Consider the following 20,852-nt stretch of genomic DNA (forward strand, 5'->3'; position numbering starts at 1 on the left):
GACATTGGTACAGTGCTGAAGAGAAGCAAAAGAAGCGAAAGTGGCAGCCGGAGAAGATAAGCATTCTGTAGAGCCGAGAATGCAAGGGGCCAGCATGGATGGCTCAGCATGGAGAGTGGCCAACATGGGGGGCTCAGTATGGAGATTGGCCAACATGGGGGGCTCAGTATGGAAAGGTCCCAGCATAGGGGTCTCCGTACATAGAGAGGCCAGGATTGGGGTACAGTGTCAAGAGAGGGCAATGTGGTGAGTTCAGTATGGAGCTGGCTGAGCATGAGGTAGTCAATGTGAAAAGAAGAGAGTGGAGAGTTTGGGGAGTGGGAAGCGAGGGTGGGCAGTGTGAAGAAAGGGCACAGTATGGAGTAGGGTAAGCAATAGTCTGAGCAAACTGTTAGGGCACCTGGTCTATAGAACCCCACCAATTCCTCAAAAGACCTCTTAGAAGTGCGCATCTCAGAAGACAAGAGAATATACACAAAGCACAGAGTGGATCAGTAGAAGGTCATAGGCTTTCTGTGTGTACCTGTCTCCTGAGCTGCGCACTTCTAAGAGGTCTTTTGAATGATTAGTGGGGGTCTCAGAACCCAGATAAGCACCAATCTTCTCAAATTAAAGGGACTAAAACACATAAGATATCTCCCAAAAGTTACTCTTTAAATGTCTAATAGTGCTACCGTCTAATCAGTACTGTGGATCATGTATGGTTTTCTGCTAGATGATGGTTGGTAACAACAACTCCCATCATCTACTTACCACTGTTAAGGACATACTCAGAGTTGTAGGTTCATGTGACATAACTGTATATGCCAGAGGTTTACATGACATTGCAATTTAGCAGCACTAAGCTTGGTGCTGTATTCATATACTGGTGATGGTTCTGGTGCTATTTACCAGTACTGATGGTGGTTTTGGTGATGTATTTATATATTGATTATGGTTCTGGTGATGTGATGGTGGTTCTAGTAATATACTTCTGTACTGATGGTGGTTCTGGTAATGTATTCATGTACTGTTGGTGGTTCTCGTGCTGTATTTATGTATTGATGATGGTTCTTTTGTTGTATTCATGCATAGATGATAGTTCTTGTGTTGTAGTCAAGAACTGATAGTTCGTCTGGTGATGTGTTCATTGTATTAATTTACTAATGGTGTGTCTGATCCTGTGTTGATGCAGTAAGCTTCAATTTGTTAAATTTGATGCTAGATCTTTATCAGGTCAGTGTGGAAACTGAAAATCCAGCATTCTGAATTAGTCCATATATATCAGCCAAACAAGAGCTTGACTAAAGCCTCTATACATTTGACATAGGTTCCAGCCAAATGATCGGACAGTTATCTCGCCCGACTCTCCTATGCATAAAAATGCTTTCCCTGCTAAGCGCTACAGTGTTTTTCATGATGCAAGAGACACTGTCAGACATGTCTAATGGTGGCTTGTCCTTTAGAGAACAAAAGCATCTGCAGTCTGAAATCAGACCTGATGAATCCTTATCTCCCCAGAAAATCAACAGTCAGAGGCAACCATGCACATTAGACTGTTGGTCAAACCCGTCGGTATCTGCGAGTTCGGCTGATGTTAGTATTTAAAGCCCCCATACACAGATTATCCAAAAGGGGCAACTTTAGGGTATGTGCACACAACGTCTTTCAGATGTCTGCAAACCCGGTAGTGTTTTCCCAACATTTGACCTTTGTCTTTTTATTTAAATTATATTGAACAGATCAGTGAGCTGCTTCCAAGCGGAAGTCACCTGAGGATTGGTCGGATCACTTCTTTTAACTACTTTGTGTCTTTTGAGACCTGAAGTAGTTAAAAAAAATGTTCAAAAGACTGAACATATGAACAGCAAGCCTAGAGTAGGAATGTCAAATTTAAATACACACAAGGCCAAAATGAAACACTTGGACAAGGTCATGGGCCAACCTTGATATTTATTAAAAAAATGTCTACAATTGAAAAAGTTTTTCCTTATCATCAAATATAATGATGAAATTTTTCATATGGAAACAAAATTAAAGGGCTTGTCCAACAAACAATGTAAATTTTAATTAATAGATCTTTGAATAAAATGAGCACATAATCACAAATGGGGCGCACTGAAATAATATAATATGTCCTTCATACAGTATAATGGCCTCACATACTCCTTCATACAGAATAATGGACCCCACATAGTCCTCGATACAGTATAATAGCCCCACATAGTCCTCCATACAGAATAATGGGCCCCACATAGTCCACCTAACAGTATAATGGGCCCCACAAAGGTCTCCGTACAGTATAATTGGCCCCACATAGTCCTCCATACAGAATAATAGACCCCTCATAGTCCTCCATACAGTATAATGGTCCCACATAGTGCTCCATACAGAATAATGGGCCCCACATAGTCCTCCATACATTAAAATGGGCCCCACATAGTCCTCCATACAGTATAATGGCCCCACATAGTGCTCCATACAGTATAATGGGCTCCACATAGTCCTCCATACGGAATAATGGGCCCCACATAGTCCTCCATAAAATATAATGGCCCCACATAGTCCTCCATACAGTATAATGGCCCCACATAGTCCCTCATACAGTATAATAGGCTCCACGTAGTCCTCCATACAGTATAATGGGCCCCACAAAGGTCTCCGTACAGTATAATTGGCCCCACATAGTCCTCCATACAGAATAATAGACCCCTCATAGTCCTCCATACAGTATAATGGTCCCACATAGTGCTCCATACAGAATAATGGGCCCCACATAGTCCTCCATACATTAAAATGGGCCCCACATAGTCCTCCATACAGTATAATGGCCCCACATAGTGCTCCATACAGTATAATGGGCTCCACATAGTCCTCCATACGGAATAATGGGCCCCACATAGTCCTCCATAAAATATAATGGCCCCACATAGTCCTCCATACAGTATAATGGCCCCACATAGTCCCTCATACAGTATAATAGGCTCCACGTAGTCCTCCATACAGTATAATGGGCTCCACATAGTCCTCCATACAGTATAATGGCCCCACATAATCCACCATACAGTATAATGGCCCCACATAGTTCTACATACAGTATAATGGGCCCCATGTAGTGCTCCATACAGTATAATGGCCCCACATAGTCCTACATACAGTATAATGGGCCCCACATAGTCCTCCATACAGTATAATGGCCCCACATAGTTCTACATACAGTATAATGGGCCCCATGTAGTGCTCCATACAGTATAATGGCCCCACATAGTCCTACATACAGTATAATGGGCCCCACATAGTCCTCCATACAGTATAATGGCCCCACATAGTCCTACATACAGTATAATGGCCCCACATAGTCCTACATACAGTATAATGGGCCCCACATAGTCCTCCATACAGTATAATGGCCCCACATAGTCCTCCATACAGTATAATGGCCCCACATAGTCCCTCATACAGTATAATAGGCTCCACGCAGTCCTCCATACAGTATAATGGGCCCCACATAGCCCTCCATACAGTATAATGGGCCCCACATAGTCTTCCATACAGTATAATGGCCCCACATAGTTCTACATACAGTATAATGGGCCCCATGTAGTGCTCCATACAGTATAATGGCCCCACATAGTCCTACATACAGTATAATGTACCCCACATAGTCCTCCATATAGTATAATGGTCCCACATAGTGCTCCATACAGAATAATGGGCCCCACATAGTCCTCCATACATTATAATGAGCCCACATAGTCCTCCATACAGAATAATGGGCCCCACATAGTCCTCCATACATTATAATGGGCCCAAATAGTCCTCCATATAGAATAATGGGCCCCACATAGTCCTCCATACAGTATAATGGCCCCACATAGTCCTACGTACAGTATAATGGGCCCCACATAGTCCTCCATACAGTATAATGGGCCCCACATAGTCCTACATACAGTATAATGGGCCCCACATAGTGCTCCATACAGTATAATGGCCCTACATAGTCCTACATAGAGTATAATAGACCGCACATAGTCCTCCATACAGTATAATGGGCCCCACATAGTCCTCCATACAGTATAATGGGCCCCGCATAGTGCTCCATACAGTATAATGGGCGCCACATAGTGCTCCATACAGTATAATTTGCCCCACATAGTGCTCCATACAGAATAATGGACTCCACATAGTTTTCCATACAGTATAATAGACTCCTACATACTATAGTGTTCCATACATTATAATGGCACCACATAGTCCTCCATACAGTATAATGGGCCTACATAGTCCTCCATACAGTATAATGGCCCCACATAGTCCTACGTACAGTATAATGGGCCCCACATAGTCCTCCATACAGTATAATGGGCCCCACATAGTCCTCCATACAGTATAATGGGCCCCACATAGTCCTACATACAGTATAATGGGCCCCACATAGTGCTCCATACAGTATAATGGCCCTACATAGTCCTACATAGAGTATAATAGACCGCACATAGTCCTCCATACAGTATAATGGGCCCCACATAGTCCTCCATACAGTATAATGGGCCCCGCATAGTGCTCCATACAGTATAATGGGCGCCACATAGTGCTCCATACAGTATAATTTGCCCCACATAGTGCTCCATACAGAATAATGGACTCCACATAGTTTTCCATACAGTATAATAGACTCCTACATACTATAGTGTTCCATACATTATAATGGCACCACATAGTCCTCCATACAGTATATTGGGCCTACATAGTGCTCCATACAATATAATGGGCCCCACATAGTCCCCCATACAGTATAATGTGCCCCGCATAGTGCTCCATACAGTATAATGGGCCCCACATAGTCCTCCATACAGTATAATGGGCCCCGCATAGTGCTCCATACAGTATAATGGGCCCCACATAGTGCTCCATACAGTATAATTTTCCCCACATAGTGCTCCATACAGAATAATGGACTCCACATAGTTGTCCGTACAGTACATAGTCACAGGCGTCGTGGGCAAAATATAATCACCCTGAGGGCCAGATTTGGTTCACGGGCCAGAGTCTGACATGTGTGTCCTAGAGTAACATGAATGCCAAATCTGGCCCTGTTTCTGAGCCTAGCGCGAACCTGAAATGTGAGATTTCTAGAAGTAAGCCAATTGTTAACTATGACAACTGCTAAGAGAAGGAGAAAGTTCACAAACTCTCTGCAAATTAACTTAAAATAGAATTGTACTTTCAACACACTTTGTATAAAATAAACTGGTAAAAAATGCAGGATACAGCCCATACAATGGAGAGGAATAGTGTAATTCCTCATCTATGCCTACATGACAATTTATCCTAAAAGAGTAATCTGAAATCACAGGGAGGCTTTAGCATTGTTAATCTGTAATAGATAAGAGAAATCTGCTTCTTTCTCCACTTATGAACCACTTCCCCTCACTTTTCTTCCTGAACTCATCATTCAATCAAGACAAGAAGAAGGAATGCCAGCTTGTTTCTGTCTATTAAAGTCTATAGATAAAAGAGGAGTAGGAGGAACTGAGTGAGAGACAGAGGCAGAGACATGGTGCTACTGCTTTCTAGTATTTATTTTACTCCAGCACTGGATTCACAGCTACACAGCAGCACAGCTGTATGTTCTCAAGGACTCATATCTATGTGTGTGCTGTGTAGTGGAGACATCAACTAGAGCTAGAACTTTCAGAGAAAAAAATGTTAAAAAAATGCAAGATACAAGCCATATAATGACCATAAATAGTGTTATTCCTCAAGTACACAAATGACAACTTTAACAATTTCATCTGCAACTGAACATTTTAAGCTTTGGCCACTTGAGAAACACCTCTCTCAATGAAGATATCTAGCCCCTGTTTTTCTAGTTTTTTGAGCAAATCATGACTGTGTGTGTATTGCAACAGAAACACATGAATTTTATAAAAGATTTCCCTTTAAATGAATAAAACAAAAGTCTGTGCACCATCCTATTAGAAATTCTATGATGCCACTTTTTAAATGATAACGAATATGGGCCACATCATTAGAGATGCAGCAGAAGTAGTCACCCAGCATTTTCATACACCTGATTAGCAAATCAGCCTAATCGTACAGCAATTCCTTACCTGATCTCATATCACTGAATAGCTGGGTTTTGGAATCCCCATTGATCAGCTGTAATCTGAGCAGGAACCTGGCAGAAAGTGTTCAATTTTCCTGCAGTGCCTCCAGAGGGGAACTAAAGCATTACATGAGGTTTAAAATCAATGGACTGCTGGGTCCCTTCTAGAGTGGCTCTTTGAAAATTCTCTCACTGAGGGTCCTAAATGTAGGCCCCATTCTGTTAACAATCCCTAGTTAAGGTATTCTAATAAATCAAACAACCCCCTTTTCTTCAGGAATAATCCAGAATACTGTCAGAATTCCTATGACGTTTCAGGAATGATATGTATGACTATAATTCGGTGCATTTCTATATTTAGTCTTTCCAGACAAGGCATGAGAATAATGTTATCACCTTTCGGAGTAGATTTATACATTTCAGATCTACTTGAGGAAAATATATTAACCAAAGCCAAACAATTTTCCACCCCAAGGATTTCAAAAGTATTTTTTGACACATTTTGTCAACAATGATGAGCACTGGAAAAAATGAACCTATTTCAACAATGGATTCACAGTTTATGATGGTTGCAAGTTTAACCCCTAAAGGACACAGCCAATTTTTGTTTTTGCACTTTCTTTTTTTCTCCCCTTCTTCCAAAAGCCATAACTTTTTTATTTTTCTGTCAACATAGTCATAAAAGGATTGGCTTTTTTTGTGGAACCAGATGGTTTCAAATGACACCATTAACTTTGCCATATGATGTACTGAAAAACAGGAAATAAAAATCCAAAGTGTGATGAAATGGTGAAAACACACAGCCGCCGAGTTTTCCCAGGTGAAGCCACTTGAGGAAAATGCTGATGTCTTTTACTCTATGCTGTAAGGTATAAAGAGCTGTTAGGCTCACGCCCGGACTAACTGGTGTGAGCATGATTAGTGATCCCACTGTACCATGAACCGGGGAGTGCCTGGAGGGGCATAACTAAGTATCTACCCGATCCGACCAAGGTCGCACGGCGGCTAACGACTCCGTGAACCAAGGAGGAACCAAGCAGAGGGACCAGGTGCGACTCCAGGTCAGACCCCGGTCACAGTTGTTGACCCACACCGGGGAATGCAGGAACACGCAGGTAGGCTGGCACACAGGCAGGTGCGTATTGGCAAGTACGGCTGGTATGCTGGCAGGTGGGCACTGGCAAGCACGGCTGGTATGTAGGCAGGAGGGGGTACTGGCCGGCACGGCTGGAGTGCCAACAGGGAGGCACTAGCAGGTTGGAGCGCAGACTGGATAGAGGCCAGTACAGTCTGGGAGACAGGAACAAAGCCGCATTAGCGGTAGACAGGCAAAGCAGAAAGGAACCGCCGGAGCGGTGGACTAGACAGAGCAAAGGGGAACCGCCGAAGCGGTGAGCAAGCAGAGCAGAACTAAACCGCAGATGCGGCGAACAAGGCAGAGCAGAAAGGAACCGCCTGAGCCGTAACAAGCTGAGCAAAGCAAAACCCGCAGATGCGGTAGACAAGCTAAGCAGAGTAAAACCCGCAGATGCGGTAGATAAGCTTGAGCAGAGCAAAACCCGCAGATGCGGTAGACAAGCTGAGCAGAGCAAAACCCGCAGATGCAGTAGACAAGCTGAGCAGAGCAAAACCCGCAGATGCGGTAGACAGGCTGAGCAGAGCAAAACCGCAGACGCGGTAGACTAGCGGAGCAAAGCAAAACCGCAGGAGCGGAGAACAAGCAGAGCGGAGCAAAACCGCAAGCGCGGAGAACAAGCAGAGCAGAGCAAAAACGCAGGCGCGGAGAACAAGCAGAGCGGAGCAAAAACGCAATCGCGGTGAACAAGCAGAGCGAAGCAAAACCACAGGTGTGGAGAACAAGCAGAGTGGCGCAAAAACCGCAAACGCGGTGAACAGACAAAGCGGAGCAGAACCGCAAGCGCGGTGAACAGACAGAGCGGAGCAGAACCGCAAGCTCGGTGGACAAAATAGAGCAGAACGGAACTGACAGTGCAAGCAGAAAGGACAGGACTCTGTTCACATGGAACAGATAAGAAAATACAGAAAAATGGCTAGAACACAGAAGGGAGATATGGAGGAAGGGAAAAGAGACAAACAGAACCAGATACACACAAGGTACTTCCAATGAAGTAGCGAGTGGACACAAAACTCACAAACAGAAGTACAGAGACAACGAATTGGAGCTAGGTGCAGGTTCAGACAATGCAGGAAAGGGAGGGTACGGACATAGAAACAAAACAGGTAACAGGCTAAAGTACAGTTCAGACAGGAACTGCTACTGCAAGAAATACAGGGGCGAGTCTGGGTATACGGCCCCCAGAATGGCAGACTGACAGGCTAGGGTACAGTTCAGACAGGAACTGCTACTGCAAGAAATACGAGAGCGAGTCTGGGTATACGGCTCCCAGAATTGTGGACTGACAGGCTAGGGTACAGTTCAGACAGGAACTGCTACTACAAGAGATACATGAACCAGTCTGGGAATACAGTCCCCAGAGTGGCAGAAGCAGACTAGAAGACAGAGGTAACAGGACAGGACCTGGCAATACAGAATGCAAAGACAAACTGAGTGAAGATGTTGCTCAGGCGCCTCCTACTGGGTGGAGGGGGTTTAAATATCCAGGGACTCAAAGCAATAGGCTGGAGACGCCCACAGCAGCTATAAGAAGCAGGAAGTAACCGGGCCGCCGCCCTAAGCAGTCAGACCAGAGCATGAACACAGTAAGAACAGGAGCACGACTTACAAACTGGACTGAAGGCTAAGATTGCGATCTTAACTAGTGGGAGATGGTGCACTATGCAAGTACGCCGCCAGGTATGTTACAAGAGCATTGGAAGCTGCCCTAAAAATGTGCATGTCACTTCTATTAACCTTTTCAGAGTTTCTGAACACTGAAGTGATTAATAAAAGTCACATAAGACAGAACATGTGCACAGCAATGTCGCTGTTGCTGTGCAATATATTCATTTATATCAGGGATTTTGTTGTGTCTTTTCAGCCGGATTGTGGGTGGAATTTGCATGAAAAAGGCGCCATGCTCATATAGCCCTGTATAGTTTTTCTTTAAAATTATTTTAGTGACTTAAACAATGCTCATTTTGTAAAAAAAAAAAAAATAATAAAGTAAGTATCAATTTGAGATGCTTATGGCAAACAATGGGTCATCAAGAAGATCTTCAGAAGCAATAAAGGGAACCCATCACCTGAAAAAATTATTTTAACCTGCAGATATTGGGTTAATATGCAAGTTAATAGCGTTGTGAACCTGCCCGGCGCCGGCATTTAGACCCACGCTGCTGGGAGGAAGTAAAATTTATTCCCCCCGGCAGCATTCGGGTCCCAGTCAAAGGAGTGGCGCCAGCACAGGTTCAGTCACCGCTCAGTGTATAGAGAGAGGCGGCTGTAACTGCGCCCCCGGCACTGACTGACAGCTGGCCCTAATGCTGAGCTGCTGTCAGTAAGTGCTGGGGGTGCGGTTACGGCCGCCGCTCTCTGTGCATAGAGCGGCGACTGAACCCGCGCATGCGCCACCCCTTTGACTTGAACACAAATGCTACCAGGGGAGAACAAAGTTCATCTCCTCCTGACAGCTTTGGTCTAAGCGCCAGAGCCTGGCAGGTTCACAACGTCATTAACCTGCAGATTAACCCTATATCTGCAGGTTAACCCCTTTAACCCCGAAGGTGGTTTGCACGTTAATGAGCAGGCCAATTTTTACAATTCTGACTACTGTCACTTTGAGGTGATAACTCTGGAACGCTTCAACGGATCCAACTGATTCTGAGATTGTTTTTTTCGTGACATATTGTACTTCATGATAATGGTAACATTTCTTTGATACGACTTTATTTGTGAAAAAATCTGAAATTTGGCTAAAATTTTGAAAATTTTGCAATTTTCAAATTTTGAGTTTTCATGCCCTTAAATCAGAGAGATATATCACACAATATAGTTAATAAGTAACATTTCCCACATGTCTACTTTGCATCAGCACAATTTTGGAACCAAATTTTTTTTTTGTTAAGAAGTTATAAGGGTTAAAAGTTGACCAGCAATTTCTCATTTTTCCAACAAAATTTACAAAACCATTTTTTTAGGGACCACATCACATTTGAAGTCACTTTGAGGGGCCTTTATGACAGAAAAAAAACAAAAGTGACACCATTCTAAAAACTGCGCCACTCAAGGTGCTCAAAACCGCATTCAAGAAGTTTATTAACCCTTCAGGTGCTTCACAGGAATTTTTGGAATGTGGAAGAAAAAAATGAACACAACTTGTTTCACAAAAATGTTACTTTAGACCCCAATTTTTTATTTTTGCAAGGGTAACAGGAATAAATGGACCCCAAAATTTGTTGTGCAATTGCTCCTGAGCACGTCAATACCCCATATGTGGGGGAAAACCACTGTTTGGGTGCACGGCAGGGCTTGGAAGGGAAGGAGCGCCATTTGACTTTTTGAATGCAAAATTTGCTTGAATAATTAGCGGACGTCATGTTGCATTTGGTGAGCCCCTGATGTGCCTTAACAGTGGAAACCCCCCACAAGCGACACCATTTTGGAAACTAGACCCCTCAGGGCCCTTATCTTGTTGTGTGGTGAGCACCTTGAACCCCCAGGTGCTTCACAGAAGTTTATAACATTGAGCCGTAAAAATAAAATTTTCACATTTTTCCGACAAAAATGTTTTTCAGCCCCCAATTTTGCATTTTCATAAGGATAACAGGAGAAATTGCACCATACCATTTGTTGTGCAATTTCTACTGAGTAAGCCGATACCCCATATGTGGGAGAAAACCACTGTTTGGGCGCACGGCAGGGTTTGGAAGGGAAGGAGCGCCATTTGGCTTTTTGAATGTAAAATTTGCTTGAATAATTAGCGGACGCCATGTTGCATTCAGAGAGCCCCTGATGTGCCTAAACAGTGGAAACCCCCCACAAGTGACACGATTTTGAAAACTAGACCTCTCAAGGATTCTATCAAGGGGTATAGTGAACATTTTGAACCCAGAGGTACTACACAGAATTTGATAACATTAGGTCATCATATTGAATAAGTTGTCATTAGTCTTGAGCGCAAGTGCTTGCTACTTGAGTTTGCATCGGGTACTCGGGTATGCACCATGTATCGCGTGTGCTCGAGTGACATGCTCGAGTCCCCGCCCCACATGTTTCACGGTTGTTAGACACCCAAAAAAAAACATGCGGGGATCGCTCGTGCATGGCAGGCAATCCCTGCAAGGTTTTTTTGGCCGGGAAGCATATGGGGCGGAGACTCGAGCATGTCACTCGAGCACCCGTGATACATGGTGCATACCCGAGAACCCGATGCAAACTCAAGTAGCGAGCACTTGCGCTCAATACTAGTCTCCATATCGTCATAATTTTTTTGATAGAACAACCCTAACACTAGCACAACCCTAACCCTGGAGAACAAAAACAGTTGGATCGCCAATGGTGAAGAGCCTGAGGTTTGGGGGGGGGAAGGAGGAGATGTTGTGACCACTCACCTGGTCCTGTTGTGCCAAGGAACCCCGCACAGCAAGGGAAAACGCTTCCAGGTAGGAGTCTTCTATATGATGACTGCTGTAAGGAGTTTCTTCCTGCTTCAGCGTGACCGTGAGACCGAAGTGGGCTTTCCACAATGACATCACGGCAGGTCCTGTGGTAATCTAGTTGTAAACAGAGCAGCTTCCACCGCTCTCCACAAGAGAGATTAGCAATCAAGAAGGAAAGAATTGTGCGGTGTTAGGGAAGAGCTAGAACAACTAGACAGGGAATTAAGGTTATAAAACACAAACCTTTTATTGTTTAATACGCTCTCTAACGCCACAACGCGTTTTGATGGCAGAAGCTATCTTCCTCAGGTAGATTAGAGAGCAAATGAAAGATCAACAACATACAGCAACTGGATCTCACCTTTACAGCAACTGTGTCAAAAACAGCCCTCCATTAATTGGACCTTTTTGGTGCGGGTTGACCCATCGGGGAGGTTGTCCACATCCACTCATTTTAAACAGGTTGATGTTAACAGCTACCTTTGCTTTGACAGTGGACACCTCGCTAGATGGGTCAGAAACGTACCATATGGCCAATACTGGAAGATTAGAAAAAACTGTACCAATGATTCTGATTTTGCCCTGGAGGCCAAAATCCTCAACAAACGGTCCAGGCAAAAAGGATATCACCGGAAACTACTGAGTGATGCCTTTCAGAAATGTAGAGTATTATCTCAAGAGTCCTGTATCAAAAAACTCCAGCTCCGTTCCCAAGATAGTATTGTTAAGAGTACGACTTTGGCCAGTGATAATACCCCTGATAACGCTACTGAGTTGAGTAACTGGAGCCTGGTGACTACTTATAACCAGTCTCACAGGAACATCCAGAAGTTACTAGACAAATTCTGTTTCATCCTTAAGAGCAATCCGGTCCTCTCTAGGCACCTTCGTGATAAACCGAGGGTGGTGTTCAGAAGGGGTAAGAACCTCCGCAATATGGTGGCTCCTAGCAACATGTTATGTGAATCCTCTCCAACCAAACCTATCTGTATGGGCAATTTGATCAGTGGTTGTTTCTCTTGTGGGTCCCCAAAATGCATGTGTTGCCAGAGCATCTTGAGTGGTTCAAAGACTTTCTCCTCGAACACCACTGGCAAAACATATACCATTAGACAATTTTTAAACTGTCACTCCATGTTCGTGGTATATCTTCTTGAATGTACATGCGGCCTACAATACGTGGGCCGTACGATACAGGCCATGCATGCACGGATGAATAAGCATAGGTCTAACATTCGTAGTGGTTTCCTTCTACATAGCGTTTCTAAACATTTTTCTGTGGCGCATAATAAGGATCCTACTGACTTAAGGCTTAAAATTATTGATCAGATTGCTGAAACCACGACGGACTGCTTGGGTCGTTTAATTAATCGTGAGAGTTATTGGATTTTTAGATTGGGCACTCTGTCCCCTGAGGGCCTTAATTTAACGATTGAGAATGCGATTCATTAACCCTATTTCTCTCTTGGTTCTTATTCATGCATTACTAGTTTTTATTCATTTTTTATTTTATTTATAATCCCTGCTTTTAGTACATCATGACATTATTGGGTATATTGTGGCATCTTTTATCCTCTTTTTTAATCTTTTGATCTACTGTAATGTAGTTTTTATATTTATATTCATATTTATACGATATTCATTTCCTTTTTTTTTTTAATTTACTTCCTGTTTTGTATTTCCTGTGTTGTCATAATTGTTAGTGTCTTTTGATTGGTGCACCTACCCTATATAGTAGTTGATCTTTCATTTGCTCTCTAATCTACCTGAGGAAGATAGCTTCTGCTATCGAAACCCGTCGTGGCGTTAGAGAGCGTATTAAACAATAAAAGGTTTGTGTTTTATAACCTTAATTCCCTAACCCTAACCCTAGCACAACCTGAACCCTAGCCCTAAACCTAGCACAACCCTAACCCTAGCAAAACCCTAACCCTAGCACAACCCTAACCCTAGCACAACCCGAACCCTAACACAACCCGAACCCTAGATACTTGTTCAATTGCTCTGTTATCTCTATATGCAACTAAAGTGATAACAGTGTAGACTCCAGAGCCACTGGTAGCTGAATGTGTTACAGCAGAACTTTTGCTGAGCTTTATAGCTCTACTAATACTGCAGCTCTGCTACTCACCAGAGCTGTCACTCAAGTAGGAGAGCCCGCCCTACCAGAGACCAGGAAGTGAGAAGACTAAGGAGGCTGAACTGCTTTGAGCTGCTCAACTTGAGAATAACCTTTTAACACAGCCTCATCCTAGCATGGAGAATCATGAACAAAGAATATTTCCTTATATCTGAAAAATAAAAACTTCTGAATAGAATTTTTTATTTCCTAAGAATTATATTTAGCTAGCCTCTGTTTTACCTGTTAACATAACAGGTTTGGTCTTTTAAGGATTTCCATGTGAATTATGCTATGTCTCTAATCTTTATATAGACTGAAAAGCATAAATTAATAATAACTAAACAGGCTATAATTATCAGGCACAGTGACTCATTCCCTGGATAGACTTACAGTACAGACCAAAAGTTTGGACACACCTTCTCATTTAAAGATTTTTCTGTATTTTCATGACTTTGAAAATTGTACATTCACACTGAAGGCATCAAAGCTATGAATTAACACATGTGGAATTATATACTTAACAAAAAAGTGTGAAACAACTGAAAATATGTCTTATATTCTAGGTTCTTCAAAGTAGCCACCTTTTGCTTTGATGACTGCTTTGCACACTCTTGGCATTCTCTTGATGAGCTTCAAGAGGTAGTCACCGGAAATGGTTTTCACTTCACAGGTGTGCCCTGTCAGGTTTAATAAGTGGGATTTCTTGCCTTATAAATGGGGTTGGGACCATCAATTGTGTTGTGCAGAAGTCAGGTGGATACACAGCTGATAGTCCTACTGAATAGACTGTTAGAATTTGTATTATGGCAAGAAAAAAGCAGCTAAGTAAAGAAAAACGACTGGCCATCATTACTTTAAGAAATGAAGGTCAGTCTGTCCGAAAAATTGGGCAAACTTTGAATGTGTCCCCAAGTGCAGTTGCAAAAACCATCAAGCGCTACAAAGAAACTGGCTCACATGAGGACAGCCCCAGGAAAGGAAGACCAAAAGTCACCTCTGCTTCTGAGGATAAGTTTATCCGAGTCACCAGCCTCAGAAATCGCAGGTTAACAGCAGCTCAGATTAGAGACCAGGTCAATGCCACACAGAGTTCTAGCAGCAGACACATCTCTACAACAACTGTTAAGAGGAGACTTTGTGCAGCAGGCCTTCATGGTAAAATAGCTGTTAGGAAAACACTGCTAAGGACAGGCAACAAGCAGAAGAGACTTGTTTGGGCTAAAGAACACAAGGAATGGACATTAGACCAGTGGAAATCTGTGCTTTGGTCTGATGAGTCCAAATTTGAGATCTTTGCTTCCAACCACCGTGTCTTTGTGCGACGCAGAAAAGGTGAACGGATGGACTCTACATGCCTGGTTCCCACCGTGAAGCATGGAGGAGGAGGTGTGATGGTGTGGGGGTGCTTTGCTGGTGACATTGTTGGGGATTTATTCAAAATTGAAGGCATACTGAACCAGCATGGCTACAACAGCATTTTGCAGCGGCATGCTGTTCCATCCGGTTTGCGCTTAGTTGGACCATCATTTATTTTTCAACAGGACAATGACCCCAAACACACCTCCAGGCTGTGTAAGGGCTATTTGACCAAGAAGGAGATTGATGGGGTGCTACGCCAGATGACCTGGCCTCCACAGTCACCAGACCTGAACCCAATTGAGATGGTTTGGGGTGAGCTGGACCGCAGAGTGAAGGCAAAAGGGCAAACAAGTGCTAAGCATCTCTGGGAACTCCTTCAAGATTGTTGCACAACTCAATTGATGGTCCCAACCCCATTTATAAGGCAAGAAATCCCACTTATTAAACCTGACAGGGCACACCTGTGAAGTGAAAACCATTTCCGGTGACTACCTCTTGAAGCTCATCAAGAGAATGCCAAGAGTGTGCAAAGCAGTCATCAAAGCAAAAGGTGGCTACTTTGAAGAGCCTAGAATATAAGACATATTTTCAGTTGTTTCACACTTTTTTGTTAAGTATATAATTCCACATGTGTTAATTCATAGTTTTGATGTCTTCAGTGTGAATGTACAATTTTCAAAGTCATGAAAATACAGAAAAATCTTTAAATGAGAAGGTGTGTCCAAACTTTTGGTCTGTACTGTATGTCCCAGCTCCTGTACATAGTGGACTTTTTATGTATCCTGGAAAAGCAATATATTGGCTTCGGACTTCAGTTTAAATCACCTTGTTTGCCTAATTTGGGGACATTGGAGGTCCATGCAGTCACATTAATTGTGCATATTTTTTTTTATCTTTTATTTTATTTATGCACTATTTATTTATTCATTATTTATTTTTTCCTCATGTTATTTTTATTTATTTTTGTTTATTTATTTTCCATGTATACAAAGCTTTCCAATGTCAATCACAATGAGTAGTGAGGCCAGGCAGCTTCCCAGCTCCATTTTTCTCAGGCTAAGAGAGAGATAAACACATTTTCTCAGTCATTCTGTATCTCGGAGCAGAGCTCTCTTCTTCCAGTATAACCTTCCAGACAGCGGATTCCAGCTCTACCGGGTGCAGATTTTACAGCTGCTGTGACAACCACAGATCTAAAGAGGAAATTAAAAGCCCTAATAAGACGCATTCTCATTAAATGGGTGAGTGAAAAGAAAATCCCTCTTATACCAATGACACACATACCTGCCTACACAACATCACTGGGATAGTGAAAAAAACACTGGGAATTTTTTAGTATTATTTCTGCATCAGTCTAGGTACATACAGGTCATTTGTTTAGTATTTTTGCTATTAGTAGATTATTTATTCAACCGTAGCATTTAATATTAATCTTGTGGTTTAGAGAATACTGTGATTTTTTATTCTTTCATTGAAAAAATTCAGTCCGAGAATGTATATAAATGCATGTGCAAATTTATTGTATTTTTATTTTTTAGTAGAAACAAAGAATGATCTCTTTTTTTTTTTTCATAATAGTAATTTAGTTCACAACTAAACTTCTCCTACCCCAGTTTGCCTGTGAACAACTGATATCAACATGCAGCATATGTATTACAAATTGTCTACAAAATCACAAATGTAATAATCATGTAATAATTGCATTGAATTTCAATGTTTAATGACGAGCGTCAGGTAAATTTAATACAATCTCTATTTCAGTATAGCTAAAACATTTTTAAAAAGAATGTCTAGTTTAGAAACTCACTTACTGCCAGATTCCCCCAAATATTACAGTTAATCATTGGAAGTCCCAGTTTTCCATTGTATTATTTGGATTTCATATTGGTCGTCTTTGTCTCTCAGCTTTTATTAAAGCAGATATAATATAGATTTTATAAGGAAATTGCATTTGCGGCAATCTTTTTTTATATTGGATACTCAAATTGTTCTTTTTTTTACGATAGTCAGGGACTTTGGGGTTAAAATTCCTTTACTGTACTCAGATGTTTGTTGTCCTCTTACATTTCTTAGGCTTCAGGCAGTGGCGTAACTAATTATATATATATATGTCCTCCATCCTGGTATACATGTCCCTCATCCTGGTACATATGTCCCTCATCCAGGCCCCATCCCGGTATATATATCCCCCATCCTGGTATATGTCCCTTATCCTGGGCACCACCTGGTATATATATAGAAAAAAACTAAACCATTATACTCACCAAGGGCGTACATAGAAGTCATGGGGCCCCATAGCAGAAGTATAATGCACTCCCCATAGCAGAAATATAATGCACCGCCCATAGTCTTCCATATAGTATAATGCACCCCATAATCCTCCATATAGTATAATGTGCCCTCCATATAGCATAATGCACATCCATAGTCCTCCATATAATATAATGCACTCCTCATAGTCCTCCATATAGTATACTCCACTCCCATAGTCCTCCATATAGTATAATGCGTCCCCTAGTCCTCCATATAGTATAATATGCCCTCAATAATGTTCCATATAGTATAATGCACTCTCCATAGTCCTCAATATAGTATAATGCACTCCCCATAGTCTTCCATCTAGTATAATGCACTCCCCATAGTCCTCCATATATAATGGGCCCTCCATATAATATAATGCTCTCCCCATAGTCCTCCATATAGTATAATGCACTGCCCATAGTTCTCCATCTAATAAAATGCACTCCCCATAGTCCTCCATATAGTATAATGTGCCCTCCATAGTCATCCATATAGTATAATGCACTCCCCATAGTCCTCCATATAATATAATGCACTGCCCATAGTCCTCCATATAATAAAATGCACTCCCCATAGTCCTCCATATAGTATAATGTGCCCTCCATAGTCATCCATATAGTATAATGCATCCTTAAAGTTCAAGCAAAAATTTTGGCTATAATTTTTAGCAACAGAAATGAAATCCCCAGTGAGCAGGAAAATCGCCACGAAGTGAAACACATAAAGTAATAGCTTTAATCTCTATTCATACCAGGTATATAAATCCATATGTTTCCTGTGGTTGGTTATCACTGCTTGGTATCATCAGTACTTCTTTCACAACGTAATTAAATGATTACAACTTAGTGTACATTAAAACAATATCTAATGGCTGCTGTCACTGAGTCTTTAAAGAGGTTGTCTAATATAGAAAAAAAATGTATTGCACATATGGGCTTTAAAGAAAACTGTGGCATGATCACTTTCCAGCACCACTATTTTTTATTTTAAGCCCATTTTTTCCTATATTGGACAGTCCCTTTAAGAGGTTTAAAAAGAGAATCAAATATAATGAGTGTAAAATAATACAGCAAGGCCAAAAACTGCTGCATAAGTTTCCTTAACTAGAGACAAAGGTTCTGTTTGTTGTCCTGGCCTTGTTCCTAAACACTATGCATATGGCAAAAGTGACTTGTTGACTTGTTGACAACCATCATTTGAGACACATGCCCTGGTAGCCGCCCTTTAGTTACCGTATGTCACTGCCTCTATTTTTTGGTAATGGGAGAACACATAAAAAATCTTTGTAGCACAGTAGGACCTTCCCGAATAGGGTCACCTTGCCGTGGTGGGATGGCTGCTATGTTATTTTTGATCAAAAACAGTGTTACTCCTTTCCCCTTGTGGGTGGATAATGTTTGCCTATTTGGTGAATTAATTCTTCACTCACAGGAATAATCCTCTTTGAGTCCTTCTATGGTTGCATTCCTCACCTTTGTTCTGTAATGATGGTACTCTCATGCTGGTAAGCAGGTTTCCCTCACTGGGATCAAACTAATCTAACAGAAGTATAAACTAGAGCTATTTGCACCCACTTGCTAGCTAGCTTTGTTGCAGACTGCTGTGCTGCACAGCTTCACTACCTTCCTCCAGGTTGCTACATCTGTGTGTGTCTGATCTATACTGCTGGGAAATGAGAATCTTATATGTGTAGTGTAAAGGCATACCCACGCTATCCTCTGATCCAGCAGTGTCACCAGTAACTTAGTGCATTAACTCTTTACCTATTTGGTGAATGAACTCTTCACTCACAGGAATAATCCTTTTTGATTCCTTCTGTGGTGGCATTCCTCACCTTTTTTCTGTAATGATGATACTCTCATGCTTGTAAGCAGGTTTCTCTCACTGGGATCTAACTAATCTGACAGAAGTATAGACTAGAGCTATTTACACCCACTTGCTAGCTAGTTTTGATGCAGACTGTTGTGCTGCACAGCTTCACCCCCTTCCTCCAGGTTCCTACATCTGTGTGTGTCTGATCTATAGTGCTGGGAAACGAGAAATCTTAAAAGTGTAGTGTAACGGCAAACCCACGCTGTCCTCTGATCTAGCCATGTCAATAGTGACTTAGTGCATTAACTCTTTGAAGATCATGGGTTAAAGGCTACATTGTACTGAGCATGCCTAATTGCTTTAGACATGAAACTACCTAGCCACAATGTTTGGCTGGACCTTTTTTATTTTTTAAATTTTGTGGAGCACCTATTTTCATCTCTCTTACAATATCACAGACTATTGGCATCACTCATTTGTGGTCTTACAGAGTAGTGATGTCACATAACAGTAATGCTATACAGCAGTAGTGTCACACAGCAATGATGTCATGTTATGGATCACCTGGTGAAGTGGATTTGCTAAACCGTAGGTCTGGATGAACAACTCGGACTGTAAGTGTTGGAGCAGTGAAATACCTTTTAGCAGGATAACCAGATGGTACAAAGAACAGCAGATCTGGATTAACCAGTTGACACTTGGAGTGGCATGGAACAGCAGAGCTGGATATGCTAGACGGCACAAGACACATTGTGGAAAATTTGAATAGCACGTGATGGATGGCACATGAAACAATAGAGCTGGATGTAGTCAGGCATCTTAGTACAGCTAAGTGGGGTATGTGGACCTAAAGCAGTAGAGACATATGAACATACACACATGGTCAAAATTGTTGGTACCCCTCGTTTAGTGAAAGAAAAACCCACAATGGTCACAGAAATAACTTGAATCTGACAAAAGTAATAATAAATTAAAAATCTATGAAAATGAACAAATGAAAGTCAGACATTGCTTTTCAACCCTGCTTCCACAGAATTTAAAAAAAAATTAAACTCATGAAATATTCCTGGACAGAAGTGATGGTACCCCTGAAAATAATGTGACAAAAGGGACATGTTAAATCAAGTTGTGTCCACTAATTAGCATCACAGGTGTCTACAGTCTTGTAATCAGTCAGTGGGCCTGTATATAGGGCTACAGATACTCACTGTGCTGTTTGGTGACATGGTGTGTACCACACTCAACATGGACCAGAGGAAGCAAAGGAAAGAGTTGTCTCAGGAGATTAGAAAGAAAATTATAGACAAGCATGTTAAAGGTAAAGGTTATAAGACCATCTCCAAGCAGCTTGATGTTCCTGTGATTCCTGTGACTACAGTTGCACATATTATTCAGAAATGTAAGATCCATGAGACTGTACTCAACCTCCCTGGACGTGGACGCAGGAGGAAAATTGATGACAAATCAAAGAGACAGATAATATGAATGGTAACAAAAGAGCCCAGGATAACTTCTAAAGAGATTAAAGGTGAACTTCAAGCTCAAGGAACATCAGTGTCAGATCGCACCATCCGTCGTTGTTTGATTCAAAGTGGACTTCATGGGAGAAGA

At 42.0% G+C, this 20,852-nt stretch overlaps 1 protein-coding gene across 6 annotated transcripts in view; it reads left to right on the forward strand.

Moving 5' to 3' along the window:
* Positions 1–20,852, forward strand: part of PLEKHG5 (pleckstrin homology and RhoGEF domain containing G5) — a 445,968-nt gene that overhangs the window by 60,830 nt on the left and 364,286 nt on the right. Inside the window, exon 1 of one of the 6 annotated variants that reach the window (XM_073656681.1) lies at positions 16,190–16,369. The exons of 4 other annotated variants lie outside the window; for them this stretch is intronic. In XM_073656681.1, coding sequence (XP_073512782.1) covers positions 16,366–16,369 — 4 coding nt within the window. In that variant the 5' untranslated portion in view covers positions 16,190–16,365. Of the gene's footprint in view, positions 1–16,189; positions 16,370–20,852 lie in introns of those variants that run through there. One more of the 6 variants, XM_073656684.1, reaches the window with a different exon arrangement.

Source organism: Phyllobates terribilis, unplaced genomic scaffold (genome assembly GCF_046119375.1).
Source record: "Phyllobates terribilis strain yellow unplaced genomic scaffold, ASM4611937v1 Scaffold_12__6_contigs__length_324123572, whole genome shotgun sequence".
Classification (NCBI taxonomy): Eukaryota; Metazoa; Chordata; class Amphibia; order Anura; family Dendrobatidae; genus Phyllobates; species Phyllobates terribilis.